The following is a 20,001-nucleotide window of genomic DNA, read 5'->3' on the forward strand; positions in this document are numbered from 1 at the left end:
AAACTCAGAATAAAAAAAATGTATAGGTAACACCTTTAAAGTGTGCAGGGAAGATTTTTTTTTTAATTTCTTTCAGGAAATGCATAGAATTTTATAGTTCAAAGAAATCTTAATGTAAGATAGTTTTTAATAACTTTCAATTGATCTGAGAAATTCTAATAAACTTTGCACCTGGAAAATTAATTTTGCAGCTCAAGATGACAAATTAGCACACTATAAAAACTGAAATCATCATGAGATTTGATCATTGTTTAATTAATTGATCTATCATAAGTTTAAAATTGTGTGAAGTGACTTATTTTATGAAATGCTTTTATACTGAAACATGGTTCTAGCTTTCCCGGCCCGGTAATATAGAGAGAGTAGTGTCTGAGATCTTCCGAAGCGACGTTCAGCTTCTCAGGAGGTACGTTCTGTTCAGCAGCTGCACCTTCTGGGTGGAGGTGTGTGGCAGTGAGGGGTTAAAGGGTCCAGACAGGAAGGGCACACACCTGACTCTGGAGCGTGGCATTGCCTTTATGGTGCAAGTGTTCAGCAGCATCCGCGTCAAAATGATACATTCCTTTGTTTTCCTCAAAAAGCTTCCTATACTCTCGCTAAAATAGAGAACACGAACATAAATTCAGAATAAAAGAGACCAATTAGAACAACCAATGCTTAGGAATGCAAACTGAAAAATACAAGCCAACAAGAGCTGCAAAGCTTTCAAGTCCCATGGCAGTGAACTGCTCTTGGAGATTTCCAGCACTGAGGGAAACGGGCAATGCAGGACAGACCAGCAGCTCTAGGTGGTCCATGTCAGACACCCCACAGAAGCAGGGGACCATTTGCTGTCAACACAATGAAAAAGACGCTGGGGAGCAGCAACGGAAAAGCCAGTGACAGGACTCATGTGAACAAGCAAGGTGGGCAAAATAAAGGCAGTTTTTCCAGAGCTTATCCTGGAACAGAAATGTGTTTGATAGCATCTACAAGAAGAGAAGGAAAGAAAAGAAGAAAGAACAGAGCAAAGGAAAGCTGGAGGCAGGAAAGGAAAGAAGTTGTACACAAGGGCTCACCCTTGAGGAAGACTGACGGGTTGTAAGGAAAATAAGAGAGTGAGAAATAATTCAAATAATTTTCCTAAAAAGAGAGGGTAGGAGGTACCTGGGAGAGAAACAGAGGAGTCTGAGTATAGTCTGTTGAATTTTTAAGGTGAAGAAACTGGATTAAGACTACTATTTAGAGACACAGACAAAGTGGTGGATTTAGAAGAGACACCAAATCTGGCAACCGTCGGCCACCAAATACATAACAGGCCACGATGAAACAAAAATCGCTTTGTAATTTCTCTCATGGGAGACCTGACACTTCATTATTGCGCCCTATTTGGAAAAGACTTCTAGAGTTAAATGGTAACTCTCAAAGACTCAAGTCTACAGAGACTTCAGCTAAAGCTGGTTGCTCCTTTGGCAGTGAGGATTTCAGGGAAAAAGGCAATGTTGTGTAGGATGTAGGGAGAGGTAAGCCGCATTTGGAAGGGAGCAGAACAGACCTGACATTCAGGTCTTAGCAGATGCTCCAGGGATCTGAGAGTGAACAGAAGAGGCCAGAGCCAGGGATGGGAAGGATGGAAGGATGCACACAAGAACTGCTGTTCCATGGAGACACAGCGACAGTCTCCAAAGGTGCTTCCAAGCCATTAGAGCACTAAGACATGTATCCCCCAAACTCTAGCCAGAATAAAGTGACGGAGTAGAAGGCCCCAGGAAACTCATAAAAATGTTCCCATGGTACATCTTGACTGAAGAGAGCAAGCTCTAAATTTTGGCTCCTCTGCTAATTAAAAATATATATATATATACTTAGAGACTTTATAATTTACTTAAAAGTTAGTTTATAATACGTAAATAAAATAATCATGAATTGAATGTAACGGGCTAGAAAATACTCCATACCAAGTTAAAATCTAGAACTAGTAAAGCCTAGGATATTATGCCTGCTATAATGGATATAGACTAAGGAAAGGTCAATAAATACTGTCCCCCATGATCTATTTTAGCAACAGAGAACTTCAGAAACTACTATTTAAAAAACAAAAAAAACAAACAAAACCTGTTTGAAGGAAGATCTGCAAAAGAATTTTCAAGACTTGCTGTTCCTTATGCAATAGTCTCTGTTGCCTCCTAGTGGGAATGACCAGAGTAACACACAATACGTATTTTTCATAATGCAAAGTTATAAAAGAAATTGAAAGCTACTAGATAACACCCAGTGCACCATGCAATACGTGCACTGGGTGTTATACGCAACTAATGAATCATCGAACTTTACATCGGAAACCGGGGATGTACTGTATGGTGACTAATATAATATAATAAAAAAAAATTAAAAAAAAAAAGCTACTAGAGCTCTGTTTTCCAGGGGGATATGGTCCTTCAAAACTTTAATTAGTACAGCTGTTCAAACTCATAAGGATTAATTTTGATCGACACACTATGTGTTAAAAAAAAGGTGATTTATACGGAAGACATTTAGAGGTCTTTAAAAAACAGCTATTTATAACCAACTGACAACTAATTTTGGCAGAATATCTGTTTATTAAGCACTTTCTTATTCAATCTTTTGTTAAAATTAAGTTGCCTTTATAAATCAGCAAAATTCCAATTCTCTCTACATTAAAATTTAAAAGAGGGCAATTCTAATGTACAATAAATTTCAGCCAATGTATTATCATACAACTTTAATAAACAGATACCTCAGTGTAACACATTTGAGTCTTAAACTTTCTCCCCCGTGAAGTAATTTTTCAGTCACAATTTTTCTATAGAGGAAAAAAATCGATAAGCTAGGCAAAAGCACCACCTGAATGAAGATTTAAACTTTAAAAATGGTATATACGATAAATGTAATATTTGCCGAGTTTCTCTGCTAAAGCAGTGATAGAAACAATTTATATTAAGCTATGATTTTTTCCACCATATAAAAGAAGGGTCAATATTCTTGAAGAAAATATTGCCTAGGACTGGCCTGTATTCTTCAGCTACCAAATTTTTTAATTACCGCCATGATATTTTTATAGTTTTATTTGCACACAAGTCCTCATGTCCTCAGGAAATTTAGCTCGAGGACGGATGGAGAATAGTCAAGGGCGGATGCCACTCCATGATCAAAATAAGGCTGGCAAAGACTAAATGTGAAGAAAGCAGCAGGCTCAGAAAATAGAAACGTACCGACTTCTAGAAACTTCCCTGTGAATCATGGGAAACGTGAATTTGAAAGAGACACTCAAGGAGTGGAGAAATGTGTGCAGAGGTGGGGGGGATGCACCTTGAAATGGCTGGAAGCGTGAACGAAGTGTGCCAGACCTGAGCCTACCTCTGCACCTGAGAACCCCTTATGCCTCCTTGCCTGCCTAACAGACAGGAAGAATGGCAGACTGCATTCCCTCCCAAGACCTGTGATAAAAGTCACTTAATTAATTTTCAAATCTCCATCAGTATGAATTATTTACACACGTAATCCACTTCAAGAAGGATGACATCAGTGGAGAAAGGAGGATTACAAAATAATGAACAGAAGTTTCAACGCATCAAAGCCAAAGGGAGACATTTTTAAACCTGAACGAAGTTGTATCTCATTATTCAATAGTTTGGGAACCAGGGCTGGACTACAGATTTGTTTTTTGTTGTTTTTTTTTTTTAAATCCGGGACTGTAAGCATATCTTCTGAAGACCATTATTTTCACATTCCTTGCCCAACATAACTTTCCATCTGATGGTACCTGGCCCAAAGCAGATATTCAATACATCTGGATAATTTTGAGTGAGTGAGTGACCGTGTAATTATTAGAATAGGTGCAGAAATAAATTGAGGTCAAATTACAGTTCATCGTCACCCTGGGCCATTTGAGATGTCAACAATGGGGCACAGTGAGCCGGGCTCATCAGTTACGAGAACTGGCAAAGTCAGGGTCTATACACGCTAAGTGTTTGAAACAGCATCCATGAGGTGAGCTCTGATGGAATGACCACTTGGCAATGTGCACAAATATTTTCATTAGGACATGAAAAAAACCACCCGCACCCCCTAATTGTTCTGAAGAAAATGTGGAAACCCTCACAAGACTAAAAGTAGAGTGTCAGTGTAACACAGGACTTATTTTCAGAGATAATGCAAATTAGACTAAGACAGTTCTGTATGTTACTGGGGCCTAATATCAGACACTCTGCTCTAATCTGCATAAAATAAAAGATCCTTGATTTAAGCCTGACCTTCAAGTGACTTCAATCTAATCGGGAAGAAGAAAGACAGAAAGAACACCTGTCCATGCGCTTTGAAGCATAGTCGTTCAACAAGCAAGTTTACGTTCAAGAGATGTTACAGAGCTAGCAAGAACCCCCTTTGTAAAGCGACAGCTTTGGTGGGATTTAAGCAAGCGGGCCACTACTTTCCAATGAGTTAGTTATTCAGGGAGGCGTGGCGCCCTGGGCAGAAGCAGGTGTGCTCATGAGCCCTGCAGGCATCCTGTCTCTGTGGAGACACAGGGCATCTCTAGTGGCCATCCAATACACTTACTCGGCTGAGCATTTTGCTGGTTTTCAAAGCATGGTCTAAAAACAGGTTTGGGAGATCTGAGACTGGCTCGTGCATACTTTCAATGTCTTTCTTGTACTTCACCTATGAAAATAACATGGAACAAAATACCGTCTAGGAGAAGAAAAAGTGCTTTTGCATTATCGCCATCATTATTTGTATAATACACCATAAAGTACCGTTTAGTGGTGAATTAACAGGCGAATTTACAAGTAGCCACTAGATGGTGCTCATTTACTAATGAATGAGTAAAAAAGTTACTTCCGGGGACTTAACCATGTTTTGAAAATTGCTTTTATTGTTTACTTATTTTAACAGGGTGATGTTCACAGAATCAAGTAACTTTAATAGGCATTCTCTTTTCAAAACAAAAAGATTAGCAACTTCATTCTTTAGAAATTGCTACCATATTTTAATTACCCTTTGGAGCAATTTCAGGGCTTTTGGTGTTTTTCATCCTATTGCCTTATAGAACTTTTCCTTTTTTTTTACCAACCGTTTTGAAAATATAATAATATTAGTAATCATACTAAAATATTAATAGAAAATATTTGATCACTTACTGTGTGTCAGACACTTTCCTAACCACTTTACACACAGCACGTATTTAATCTCCACAACATCCCTAGTGGAGAGGTACTTTAAGTACCTCCATTTTACAGATGAGTAAACTGAGGCACAGAAAGATGAAGGTGTAGTATTAAGAGGTAAAAGAGGATTCAAATCCAAGCAATCGGATTCTAATCCTCGTGCTTCCACCCATTTTGCTCTAGGTTCCTTTAAGTGTGTTCTAACTCTATTTGCTTTACATTTTTACACGCACACAGGCTAAAAACAAATAAGAAAAGGAAAGGATTCTGATATTCCCAGTGATCCCCAAAGACCCGTTTCAATTGTTGGTAACAAACACAAGTGAGTTAGAAACACAAATAATAAAACATCCGGCAGGAGTTANTCCCAGTGATCCCCAAAGACCCGTTTCAATTGTTGGTAACAAACACAAGTGAGTTAGAAACACAAATAATAATACCAACATCCGGCAGGAGTTGAAATGTTTACGTGATCTAACAAAGCAACAGTTCAACAATTCTTCATCTCAATATGTGTAAAAGTATCCCATACATCCTTCAACTATAGCAACGTGGCCCATTTTCTCCCGTTTCTGTTTTCACACTCTACCTAATTTAATAAAAATTTAAGGCATCCTTTCTTGTAAACTGAAACTTGANCTAACAAAGCAACAGTTCAACAATTCTTCATCTCAATATGTGTAAAAGTATCCCATACATCCTTCAACTATAGCAACGTGGCCCATTTTCTCCCGTTTCTGTTTTCACGCTCTACCTAATTTAATAAAAATTTAAGGCATCCTTTCTTGTAAACTGAAACTTGTTTCTTTTAAAAAACATAGATGAAACCAAATCTGTGAAGAAGCATTTCATAGCATTTATGTAAGGGGTAGGAAAGAAGCCATAAGCCGTTACAAGTGCAATTTCTGAAAATTTCCTTATTATAAACTACCGTGTACTAGGTTGTACTTTACAGAAGCCCAATTTCCTGGCCATAATTACATGAGTTAACTATTGTCATAACCACTAATTTAAGATACTACACACTATTTTTTTTTTTGCAAAACACTGTAATCTATTTCTACTCTTGATCACATATAATAGTTTTATTAGCAATACTATTCCTACTTATTAACTAAATAGCAATCAGTAACCATTAATAGTAACTTACAATAATACATTTTTCTCAAAAAGGCTTCTGGAAAATACACTTCAGTGTTTTCAACTAAAATTACTTGGAAACTACATGATCTTGATTAACTGTAAGTTATTGCAATATACTTGGATTCTGGAAAAGCAAGAATCAAAAGATATTGAAAATAATTGAAAAACTTACATCGCTCACCAATGCGGTGGCAAGCTGACTTTGCCTAAAAGAAGCACTTTCAAGAGGATTGTAATGATGTTTCTTATCCTTCATTTCATTATCAAATTTTTCTTTGTATTTAATCTGCCATAAAAGAAAAAAACAGGATAAATTAAATAGCACATTCATTTTTAAACTTTCAGAATGACACAGTTGATTTTTAATTAGATCAGATAAAAGCTACCTTAAAAACAAATGGTAGCAGAGTTGAAATTCCTGGTATTTTTCCCCTGGTAAAGCTTAATTGGGCATAAAATTTTTTTTTATGAAAAAACAACCTCTACTTGAACACTGATCATAAATGCAATTAGGCATGAACTCAAATCCTAAACAAGAATTATACACTAAAATCTCAGGATTTTTAAATGTCAGTTTCCATTTCTGCACTCCTGTAATCTATGATCAATTAGAAATTGAGACCACAAACGAATGAAAGTCTATCACATTTAGAAAATGGAACCTGAGCCCCAGAATTTGAATACGAATTTTCCTGAGGGAGTTGTTCCAAATACAGGACATGGTTCAGACTACGGGTTTTTCTCATCATTTTCCATTTGTTCAAAAATTCATTTTTAGCGATTCCATTTTCTGAGATGTCCTGGCTCTATTTAATGTCAATTTTTATTCCTCTGCCTCAGCTCTCTGCAGTTGTACTCAGCAGCAAACTATCTGTAATGTGCACTCTGAATTATTTTTTCCCCTTTTTAAGTGGTCTTAGGGCAATCGAAGAAAGGATTATCCACTTATCCTACAGGACTACATAATTCTCTATGGATAGAGAAATATGCGGATGTCGGTTATGATAACTACCTAAAATATAGATACAAATTCCTTACCAAAAACAAAAACCAAAAAACTAGTTACTTGAATCTCACACACCCTTGGATGCCTGTCTCCAGGAAAGGATACACAGACCTCAAAAGCAGAACTGTTTTGTTCTCTTGGAATATTTTTACAACATTTTGTGTTCTTACGGCGTTCTCATAATGCACCTTTATTCATACATCTTACAGCCCTGCCTCGGAGTTATTTTTATTAAGAAGCAATTTGGGAGTGGATCACATTATCTTTTTTACTCGAGTGTATATTGGGTGATGTCTTCCTCAAGGACACATGTCTGATACCTGTGGGAGGGAGATAACTAGTGAAAATCTTGGGGGGAACTCATTTGGAAAAGATTCCAACATCCTTTACAGGAAATATTTTCTGTTGCAGTTCTAATTGCTAACAATAGCTTTCTGATAGTCACATTGCCTCACAAATTCAAGCAAAACCTCACTTATTCTAATTAGTTGGGAAGGACTCTGTAAAACAAGAAAAAAATTCTGATTTTATACAAATAAATATTTTATGTCTTGAAATCAGGGACAATACCACCAATGAAATAAATTTAGGTCTCATTCACTACTTTCCACAGTAACTGGTACCACATCAAAGTCTTTCCCTACCTGGTCCTCCCCTAAATACACAATTCCACTCCGTTTGCACTCTCTGCATCCCTCTGCTAGGGCACTCTTCACCATATTTCCTCTATGCTTTTGTCTCTCTCTGTTATTAGTGCCCCAAGGATATTTACTTGACAATGAGAGAAGACTCTCTTAACTGACTTCTACCTGAATGGCACTCCTGACTCAGCCAGATTCACTAACAGTCTCCACTTACTGAGTAAAACATTCTAACTGATGGCCTGGGTGCCCTGAACATGCTCAGCTGGTGGGTACTTAACCCATCAACCGATCCAGCTATGTATGCAATCTTGGCTTGCATCACGTTTTCCTTCAGTTATTCGAATTCTCCAACCCCGGCCACCAGGAGCGTCTTCGTTACGAATTAGCTAAGAGGCAAAAAATAGGTTATACCCTCTCTGAGAACAGAGAGCCTGTCCTACTGTCTGCACACAACACAGAGGGGGTGAACTTGGAAATGAGCCCAACACATTCTCACCTGCTTGGAAATCTGGCTGTTGTTCTTCCCAAGTGAAGGCACGTTTCTGGAAAGCAATCATCAATCCGCATTATGATGCCTCATCCCACCTCATGGTAGGAACTCAACACAGGCTCAGTGTAATGAGTAGAGGAAAAAGGAATCATCACAGTGTGCATTGGTGATTGCTTTTCAGAAATCCATGAGGTGGGATGGGTTCCTTCCTGAGGCTGGGAGTGTGACCAAGATACACTCTGTCAAGACTGGAGTCAGTAATCTTTCCAACAGCAAATCTGACTGGATCACACATCCTTAAAAGTGGTTTAAAGGTATACCCAACACTTCTACTCCCCTTAGCCAGGATATAAACTTGCCAAAAGTCAACTGAGTTTGTCCCTAACCTCGTTTATGCTAGCTGTATTTATCATAATGACATCATTTAATTTAATACTGCAAACACTGACAAACTTACTATGAAAAAGAAAGCTATCCCTATGAAAACTACGTTATTTCCATGAAAGACTTAATGGAAGCAGTTCCCTAAAAGTAAATCGCCATCAAATTAAGAGTAGTCAAGACAACCAGAAAAGTCAGGAGTGGGATATAATAATATAATAAATAATATATAATAATAATAATAATATAAATAATATAATAAATAATGTAGAAGGTTCTGGCACTCAGGTAGATTGGCAGTATGTCTTTGAGCAAAATGTCTTTCAAAATGCAAATCATAGACCAATGCATTGTGATTACAGTTTGCAAGAAAAACAACACAAAACTCCAAACCACAGCTTCATTTGCAAAGGAAAAGACATTTCACTACATCCAAAGGTTGGTGAATAAATATACACATATGTGTTTTGTGTTAAACGAAAATGTTAAGGTACATGTACGATCTTTGTACTTCCTCCTTCAACCAACTTCTTCATTTAACTGACTACAGGTCTGAATAAGATAAAAGGCTTCCACTATACAGATATTATTATTATTATTATTATATACATATATGTATATATATGTACATATGTGTGTGTGTATATATATACTCATGTATGTATGCATATGTGTGTTTATACACCTGTGCCCACTAAGTCCCCATCTGTGAGTGAGGCCGTGGGGACATGCAGTAAGAAATGAACTTGATCGCATCCAGGCATCACTGCTGATGGTTAATCACAAAGACAAACTCTGGAATGGTGGACTGGCTGCAACAACAGAGGGCAATGACGACCATGAAGTCGTGTTTTGTGGCCGACTGTCTTCAAGTCTGGGGAACTGAGGGAATCTATGTTATGGCTTGAAGACAGTGTGCTTAGTGAGTAGAAAGGGGGAAAGGGATAAGTAGTGGGCATCCTGCTAGAGAGTGCCCCAAAGGGAATAGCATGTGGAAGGCCAGAGAGAGGCACACACAGCATGGTCAAGGAATTTAAGACCACAGGACGGCAGAGGACGGAGATTACAGGAGAGACTGGAGGGCTGGAATGACCAGGTCCTACAGAGCCCTGTAGCTGTCAGGGATCTTGGTCTTCATCCAAAGGCCAGTCGGAAGGAAATCATTTTACACATGTCTGTGACTTGAGCAAATTTGCTATTGGAAGGATTTCTGACTCTTGTCTGACACAGTCTTGACCGAGTGTATCTTCGTCACACTCCCAACCTCAGGAAGGAACCCCTCCCACCTCATGGTAGGAACCCAACACGGGTTCAATGTAATGAGTAGAGGAAAAAGAAGTCATCGCAATAAGGCTTGATGATTGCTTTTCAGAAATATACCTTCACTTGGGAAGAACAAAAGCCAGGTTTCCTAGCACGTGAGAAAGTGTCGGGTTAATTTCCAAGCTTCACCCCCTCCGTGTGGCCTCTGCCCCTAGTGTAACTGTGCCGGCGTGTAGAGAACACGAAAGGTTCTCTGTGCAACAGGTGATATAACCTGTTTTTGCCACTTAGCTAATTAGGTGGTCGTGGTGCCTGAGCTGGAGAATATGAATAACTGAAGGAAAACTCGATGCAAGCCAGCCTTGCATGGCTAGATTTTGATTAGATTTAAATAGTTCAATACAAGCAGAACCCTGCATTTTTTTCACCTGATGTTTTAAAAGATAAATTTATAGTAATACTACGCTGTTATTAAAGGTGAGTTTTCCCTGGAAATACTAGATGGGACTATTTTCTAATTTTGGACAGACTTCAATTATCTGTGTATCTCTGCTCTCCCATTTGACCATGAGCAAGGAATAGATCTTTATTCATTCTTTATCCCTAGTGCCTGGTATTATGCTTTGGCTAGATCTGGCACTTACTATATGTTTATTAAAGAGATAAATGAATGATGAAAATGATACACAAAACCTCTCTTCTATGACTCATAAAATGAGTCACACCCTGAAACAGGTGTTGAAACTCTAAAGCTTCTCTAATTCTCCAAGTACACACACACACACACACGCATATGCACACCCACTCACACACACACACCCACTCACACACACACACAGTCACTGTTAAATTGATTGAAACTATATGCTATTAGGAAGAAAAAGGATGTAAAAGGAAATGAAAAACAATAGATTTAAAAATATGATATTGAATATGTATTGCACTTTACTGTTTCTCCTGGACTTCTATTCACTCATTCATTCATTCATTCATTCAAGAAATATTTACGTAATGCATACTCTGTGTCAGTTACTGGGCTTAAGAGTGTTCTACTGAAGAGACTGAGGAATCCACTGGTAACTGTGTTCAAATATTTGAAAAAATTTACAAATAGCATTTGTCCTACTGCAGAAGGTTAAGTTAATACTGACAGGCAGAAGTTTCAGCCAACGAGATTTCTGCCGATTATAATGAAAAGAAGTTACATTTTGGCTAATACCTGTTGGATGTGCAGAAATTATTCCAATGCACATTAGAAACGTTTTCCTGAAAGACTTCTCTGATGTCCAAAGTAGAATATGTACTGCTGATATATCTTTGAAACACCCCACATTTGCCGATCACACAGATCACACCTTGCTATAATCATCTGCAAAACGGTCTGCACCATGGGTCTTCCCCGTTAGGCTGTAAGCTCAGTGAAGGCAGGGGCTGGATCTGTCCTGTTCACCCTTGAAAATCCAGCCCCAAGCACAGTGTCTAGTGTGTAATATCTGCTTTGGTAACTGTTTCGTTTGAACAAACACATGGATGGACAATAATGCGAAGGGATTCTTTCACTGAAAGGCAGGACCAGGTAATTTCCATGGTGTCTTCAAGTTTTGATATAGCCTTGTGATAGATTTTGATGAGAACTTTAGTTTCTTTCATTTCTTCAGCGTATGTTTACTTATAATGATCGTTTTTAAGTTTTAATATCCACCTCAATGCCTCAAGATCATTCTTTTTAAAATGGGAAGATACCAGTTTTGAAGGATCATCTAAAGTATGTGATGAAATGATCAAATAGGCATTACTGAACACTAGAGATCACAGAACTGACACTTTGGGGAAGAATAATAAAAATCCCAAATTCACATTCTTTCAAAATATGCGTGGGAATTTGGTAGCCTCACATGTAGCGAGCACTGGTCAGTTTAGGTCCTAATGAGGGTGGGCTAGGTGCATAAATTACACATCTTAGGAATAACTGGGCACATAAAATAAGCTACTCAGAACTAAATGCCATTCCAATGCAATATTCTTCTGAAAGTATTTAATAGAAGTCTGATATTTTAAAAATATAACAAACTATAATAAAATACTCTCGTGATATTACTAATTAAGCACAGAGTAATGCAAATGATCCCAAAACTTGTGATTATACTTTATGCAAAATCATGGTTATGTCTGCATGGAGGCTTGAGATCCATTCACACCCTTCCCCCCCCATTCACACTCTTAATTCATGATTCAAATATAGAAATGTATTACAAACTGTGTCAATACCAAATTGTCTCCCTCAGGCTTACTCATCTAACCAGCACATGACTCCTCTCTGGAGAACTTTATTTTTGAAGATTTTTACCACTATTATGCATAGGGCTGTACACCTAAGACTTTAATTTTAAAATTTTGTCGAGACTTTCCAGGTTATTTCTGTATTATGAAATTAGTTATTTGAAATATATCTGTCACTCCTATCCTTGCAATAAACGTAGTAAGAAGCAAAGCGTTGTGAAATTTCTTTGTCTCTAAGCTTGAGTACTCCGTGTGATCTGCTTCAAAGACGCCTAAGGAACAACAATGCAAGGGTTTCCCTCATTAATTAATAATAGAGCAAAATATCTGCATTACATACAAAACACACTTAGCAGACACTGACACCCAACTGTTTCTTACCTCTTGCTGTAAGGTTTGCATGTAAATGAAGTGAGAAAATAGCCAGATGGTTTCAACAGGTCCCTTGCTCACCTTTTGACTGCTTCGCTCACTCACTACACATACACACCCAGCATCCTATCCTATTTTCAACCCACACTTCACACATCTGAGTGTCTATCTCTTCACCAAGACTCACATCTCCAGAGGCAATGCCCTCCCTTGACCAACTGGTTTCTCAAGACCATTTGAGAAAGGGAGAAATAGTGTTGGGTTCGGTGATTTTGCTCCAGTTTTAAGATTAATGTTACCCCTTATGCCTAAGTCAATCACTTTGGAAATAAATGAAAAGTTACTTACACTCATGACTGATTTTATTTACATTATAAATGTTGAATCTAATGGTCCTGATGTTTACCAACATTTTTTTTAATATAGGAAAGGTATAGAGGATCATACTCTCGAAAGTTTATAAGGAATTGTAACAGATCAATCAGGACTTTCAGGGGCCCACACTTGGAGAAAACAGTGGAACAGGTAAACTACAACAATATCACTTAAATTCATTCCTCATAACTGCTTCAGTACAAGGCAGTGTTTCAATGATCTGAAGCCTGACTTCTAAACCCTGTAGTTCAAAGCTTCGCCACAAGGGGCGCTAGGCTTCACAGTACCACCTATGGCTCAGATTCAGAATCAGAAAAAGCCAGAAAAAGGCAGACCCTAAACGACAGCTTTTAATCACAGCCAAAGAAACAACTGTTAGGGGAAAAAAATGGAACTTTGATAAGTATACCTTAATTATCAGCAAAAACGAAAAGTAAGCAAATAAACAATGCCATATCCCTATACCTCCAATTTTGGATGATATTTGAACTAAAAGCTGTCAAAGAAGAGAGTATAACCAGATTTTTATGTAGAACTTGCCATAAAATTAATAGTATTTCCAAGTCGGAATTTTACACAAAACCATATCCCTGTCCTTATTTTCATAATAAAATAACATCTTACTGACTTTGCACCGTGAATTATCTAAAGAAATTTGTATAATCAGTCTATATATATTCATTGAAGTCCAGACTGTGCCATTCTATAACAACAACTTAAACACATGTCAACCCTGTCCCCATGAAGCCTGCTGTGTAGTAATAAAGGAGATATTTAAAACATACACCTGTAGGGGCGCCTGGTTGGCTCAGTCGGTTAAGCGTCTGCCTTCCACCCAGGTCATGATCCTGGGGTCTTGGGATCGAGACCCACATGAAGTTCCCTGTTCAGTGGGGAGCCTGCTTCTCCCTTTCCCATTGCCCCCTCTCCCACTGCTCTCTCTCTCTCTCAAATGAATAAATAAAATCTTTTTAAAAAATACACACACATATATAAATATATGACTAATATAAATGGTGTTAAGAACAATAAAGAAAAAGAACTGAGAATAAAGGAGAGAGAGAAATACAATTTAAATTGGCAACTCAAATACATGACCTTGAAGCCAATACTTGGGTGTAAAGACATTCATTGGGAGAGTGCTTGCCAGAGAGGGAAATGGGAGATTCTCCAAACCAGTTAACATCCCCATTCAATCTGAGGATAATATTTATAATTAAATTTTGATGGCAATCTAAAATGTACTTTTTATGTTTCAAACCCATTCTTATCAATACATCACATGCAATTTTAAAACAAACACTAGTTATTATAAATACAAAAGTTTCCTTGATGTTATAAAACTAAAAGAATTTCATTCATCACGTAGATAAATTTCCAGTAATAAATTAAAATGATATATGAATATATTAACAAATTAACTGCTCTTAGAAGAATTTTTTAAGACGGTGGCTTCAACAGTTACTCCACTAATATTTAAGATAGTTGTAAATACACCAATCTCATTAGCTTGACACATGAGATTTCACTTTAATTTTTTTTACTTATTTTCTCTTAATTACTTGACCATAATTGTATGTGCCTTCTAAGTTTAAACAAGGAAACTTTACAACTAAGGGGGCAAAGCTATTGTACAAGTTAGCAGGAAGGGTTTTGTGTTTCCACTACCTTTTCTGGGTTCATCCCACAGAGCATAATTTACTGATAAATTGGGAGAATTCTACCCCTTGCTTTCTCCTTGTCGGCAGCTCTTAGCACCACAAACCTGGAGCACCGCCTCCTCACTGCCCCCTCCCTCACACAGTGCTCCTGCCACCCCACCGTCTGCTCTCTCCTTCCTGCACCTGCCCCCAGGTCCCCTGCTCCTTGCCATTCCGAAGTCACTTCCCTTCTCAGTATTTCTTTGCCTTTGAGTGCTCCTGTATTCACCATCTGACATTAGGTTAGGAGCAAGAGAATACGTATGTGATCTTCGGAGTTGCCAATGAAAATAATAAACCATACTTTCTGCCCTTGTCTCTAGTTCGTACACCTGAAAACACAAATGGAACACATCAAGTTCATCCCAGAACTCCTAAATATTCATCTGCCCATTCCTTTGTTCTGATGAGTTTTTACATTATGAGAGCAACAAGCATGTCATGGAGAAAACAAAGATGACAGATATAAATGTAACTCGCAAATTACAACCTGCTTAGGTATCTGATGGTTCAGCCGCTAAAAGATTTGGATTTTTTTTCTAACCTGTCTAAAAACCGAGATAGGAGCAAATGGTAGGATTTTTGGTGACTGAATTTGAAAAACCAAAATAAAAGCTCAAATACCAAAATTTTTTTCAAATAAGATCATGAAGGAATGAATTTCAGACTGGAATCTAAAGGCCAGAGTCTATTCCTGCTTCAATCTGTGCGTGAATTCCCATAAAAACGCAGAGTGGAAATCTATTCTGAATATCGGCAGTTAAATTATTCTTGTGAAGTTATATAGTGTTTCTGGGGGCCAGGCAGCATTTTAACCCTGACAACAAGCCTGAGAAGCAGGTATTGCAGTCGTTCCCATTTCACAGATGAGGCAGCCGTAGATGGAGAGATTACCCAAGGTCACTCAACCAGCAAGACGCAGAATTAGGAGTTTAGCTCAGGCAGTCGTGTCTGGAGCCTATTTTCCTAACCTCTCAACCAAACCGTGTTGTTTTTCTAGAATCTGCTGCTTCTTCTATACAATCAATGGGAAGTCTTGATCCCCAGAAAGGGCTGAAGCAGAGTTGCCGAACGTGCCCTACTACGCCCTGCCTCTTCAACAAGTGTTATTTGGAACGAGAAGGGCCCCAGGAGCCGCTGCCCATCTCGGGCCCTGGACGGAAACATGTCCCCAGGCTCTTAGCGCGTCTACAACCTTCTGAGTCATAAAGTTGTTTTGTAAGTGCAAGCGCCTTATACATCATAAGACAATGACTATGAGGTACACTGACATTCAGGGTCTCTCATCTACCCTCTTGGCTCATTCCACCCCACGACCAGCAAGTTGGCCCAGGTTCTGAGCACCCCATGTGTTGGTAGCATCCCAGCTGGCCTCCGGGCTGCTTGCCTTTCATGAGGCCTTGTCTCCTGCACGGTGCTGCCAAGCTAACCTTCCTTAAATAGTATCTTCTTCACAATGCTTCTCTGCTCAAAATTTTCTGTGACAATCCATTTCCTACCTGAAAGTGGAGGGTGCTCGAGAGACTGTAGTTAAAATGGTGAGAAGTAGTACCGGGGACTCTTTTCTGAATTCAACTCGACAACGCTCCCAAATATTACATTTGAAATCACTTTTTCTTTTTCACCTTTTCTTTTATAGAGCACATTATTCCTATTCTGCTCTGTAAATATGGCCCGCAGTCCGAATGAATACAACACTGACCCATTTACCATCATCACAGCCTCTCAACTCCTCCCAGATTTCCATGTGTGTTTAAGATTCTCCTCTCCTTGCCGGGAGCCTCTGCTGTCCTGAATATCCCCAACCTTTATTTGGGGTCCTCCCCTGAGCAGACTTTTCTCTCTCTTTCAGTCCACCTTAGCTCAAATCTACCTATTACACCAAACCCTTCCAACTACACAACCCTCACTGATGTCCTTCTCCACACTCACAGGACATGACAGGTATAAATGCTCTCCTGGCATTTCTCTTTCTACTAATACATTTGAGCATCTTTTAAAATGTGTATTGACTATTTATACTCTTCTGTAACTGTTCAATCAACTCCTCTACTCACTTTTCTATAGGGCTGTTGGTCTTTTTCTTTTCACTATTAAAGAACGTTTGTATATTCTAGATATGAAAATGTTCTCATCATTTGCATTATAAGTGTTTTTCCAAATATTTGAAGGCTGCTGCTCTTCTTTCTACATTTTGAAGCCTTCCTCAAACACTCCCTTCTCCATAGACAATTCAGTTTACTTAATTTATTCAAACATTTAATTTGATTCAAAATATTTAAAAAGTCTGTTTGGATTCTAGTTGGAATTGCATTGAATTTTTTTCTTAGAAAAAATTTTTTTAATTTTTGATTAATTTTTTTAGGAAAATTCTACTCTCAAAGTGGGGCTCAAACTCATGAACCCGAGATCAAGAGTTGCATGCTCTACTGACTGAGCCAGCCAGCTGCCCCTTGCGTGGAATTTTTTAAATTAATTTTGGAAGAATTTGCAGTTCTATGGTATTGAGTTTTGAGACTTCCAAGCTATAGCACAGTCGACCTTCTCATTGGTTCAGATGTCATTTCATATTCTCCAGTCCAATTTTATAGTTTTCCTCATTTACACCTCTCCATTTTGAAATGTCATCCAACTTTTGCAACTTGAGGAAGGCATATTTTCAAAGTTGAAAACACCATAACTGTATAAAAGTTGCTTTTGGTACTATTATTATTAACTTGGCCAATATTACCATTTTCCATTTTAAGAGTTTTAATTCTATGTTCAGGTACGCCGAACTATCCTTTCATAGCTTCTGGATCTCTGGTCTTTTTAAGACCAACTCTGTCATCCCTACGTAGTATATACATTCTCCTGGGTTTTCTTCTAATATTTTAAAATTATTTTATTGTTTATACTCACATCTCTAATCCATCTGGAATTCATTTTGTATATAGGTTAAGATTCAGGTCCAATTTTATTTTTACTTTGATGGATGGACAGTTATGTCAGCACCATTTAGGAACTAATATAACTTTTTTCCCACTGACTTGAACTAACACTTTCATCATATATTAAATTCTTATACATATTGGAATCTATTTCAGGATTCCCTATTCTATCCTACTGATTATTTTATCTCTTACTGTACTAATCCCATATTGATTTAATTTCAGTGGTTTTATATTATGTTATGGTAACCCTTAACTTAAGTTCTCCTTCACTGGTCTTCATTTTCATACTTTTAAAGGCTCTTCTCAGGCATTTCCTATCTATTCAAACTCTAAGGTCATATGATTTCATATGTCTTGGAGTTTGAATAGATATCCATATACTTAAAAAAATCTATTGGCTTGTAATTGAAATTGCATGACATTTGTATATTAATTTGGGGAGAATTGCAATTTTTATCTACCAAGACATTCAGCCAAAAACATGACATGTCTTCAGACTTTTTCAGATCTTGTTTGATGTTCTTCCATAAGAATTCGAAGTTTTCTTCATTTGCATCACCTCTTTATTTTCTGATTAAACTAGAGCACATGAAAATCGATATTTTATTACCTAGTTAAAAACTGTGTGTATGTGTGTATAGATAGACAGCAATCTAATTATTGATCTAATCTAATCTAATTGATACCACAATTGCTGAATTCTAGAAATCCTAGGAAATGTGACAACATGTCTAACCTCATTGAAAAAGGTTAGACTTTGAGCTGGGAGAGAAGAAAACTTCGTTTTGCACTTAAAATTGGACTCATTTTATCTCTTACTGAAATTTGTAATTATTGCAATCCTATCTGAAATGGTTTCAGAAACATTATCTTTGCATATTCTTGCAATTAAAGATATTATCTAAAATGAAATAGTTTCCTGTGCCACTAGAAACAAAATCTCTGAATAAAATCATTCTGGAATCATCACTGTAGTCTTACTTGACTAGAAAGTTTAGAAGCTTCCACAGCGTGTTCAAAATCTGGTCTTCCAATTACAGCAGGCTCTTTATTCATTACTCCTTGCCCTTTCTTGTATTCTGCCTAAAATGAATAAATAAGAGAATGTTAATTATTTCTACTTTCCAACAAAGAATTATATTAACCTTAGCTGAAACAAAATATAATAGACACTCAGTCCACAGAAAAACATTCCTTACAATTTACCAAACACTAAAATGCTGACTGGTAGAGCAGAAGTTAACTTAGTGTGGTAATTTAAATAAATTCAACTTTTTTTGTAGTAAAATAATTACTAAATTTGAGTCTATATATCTTTTTTGTAGTAAAATAATTACTAAATTTGAGTCTATGTATCCTGTCATCATTATTGTACTTATGTAGAAACACTGAAAAAATTAGGAGAAATTTCTGGATAATTGAGACCATGCTTTCTATATACAGATAGCTTGTATGGCTCGTTTCATCTTAGGAACTGATCTAACCCTATTTGGTTAACATAAAGTAAAATTTGTAAATAGTTATTAATTTTTAAGTAAGTATAGTCTATGTTATTCAAACATGTGGTTTATGTGAAGGCATCATTTTTAATCAGGGTGCAAGTTATGCTTAAGTAAAATGGTATTAACCAAGAAGGATATCTTGGAGAAGGTAAGAAAACAGCCAAAATGTGTAGAAAATGTACAAGGGTAAAAGGTGGCAAAAAACAATCTGCACAATTAACAGTAACACAATGGGAACAAGGTCAAGTCTTTGGGACAGGCTAAGATGAGAGATAATATGGGATCAGGTGACTGATAAAGTTGGCTTTCAGGCTAAGACACCTGAAAGTTACCTCACGCCCACAGAACACTCACTTCTCTAAAAGTATGGCAACAGTAGCCGCAGTCAAGGCAACTTTGAATAGTTTCTGCATATACCTCAATAACTTACATAGCCAAATGGATAATTCAGATAAAAAACTTGAGAAATCATTAATTCAGATTGATTAATTTCACTAATTAAATTAACCATTCAACTACCTAAAGCCATGTGTTGTCTCCTGAAAAAATAAGAAATCACTTCTGCTCAAGATAAGAAAGAGAGATTACATTGCTTATGATCTTGGAGATCTGTGTTGCCATCTTGATGTCTGGTCTGTTGAGATCCGCACTATATGTGTGGGTGTCCTGCACATCTTTTCTATAAGAAATCTGATCAAAGAGACAGTTTTGATTGAAAGAAAGAAAAAGAAGAAATTAGTAATGTTA

General features: G+C 37.4%; 1 protein-coding gene across 1 annotated transcript in view; it reads right to left on the minus strand.

The window, feature by feature from the left end:
• The window catches only part of NEBL (nebulette), a 123,636-nt gene that overhangs the window by 79,578 nt on the left and 24,057 nt on the right, over positions 1 to 20,001 (minus strand). The window contains exons 6-10 of the mRNA XM_019801214.2: positions 19,843 to 19,944; positions 18,734 to 18,835; positions 6,481 to 6,594; positions 4,558 to 4,659; positions 492 to 596 (exon numbers count right to left, since the gene is read on the minus strand). Coding sequence (XP_019656773.2) covers positions 492 to 596; positions 4,558 to 4,659; positions 6,481 to 6,594; positions 18,734 to 18,835; positions 19,843 to 19,944 — 525 coding nt within the window. The remainder of the gene's footprint in view (positions 1 to 491; positions 597 to 4,557; positions 4,660 to 6,480; positions 6,595 to 18,733; positions 18,836 to 19,842; positions 19,945 to 20,001) is intronic.

This window comes from Ailuropoda melanoleuca, chromosome 15 (genome assembly GCF_002007445.2).
Source record: "Ailuropoda melanoleuca isolate Jingjing chromosome 15, ASM200744v2, whole genome shotgun sequence".
NCBI lineage: Eukaryota > Metazoa > Chordata > Mammalia > Carnivora > Ursidae > Ailuropoda > Ailuropoda melanoleuca.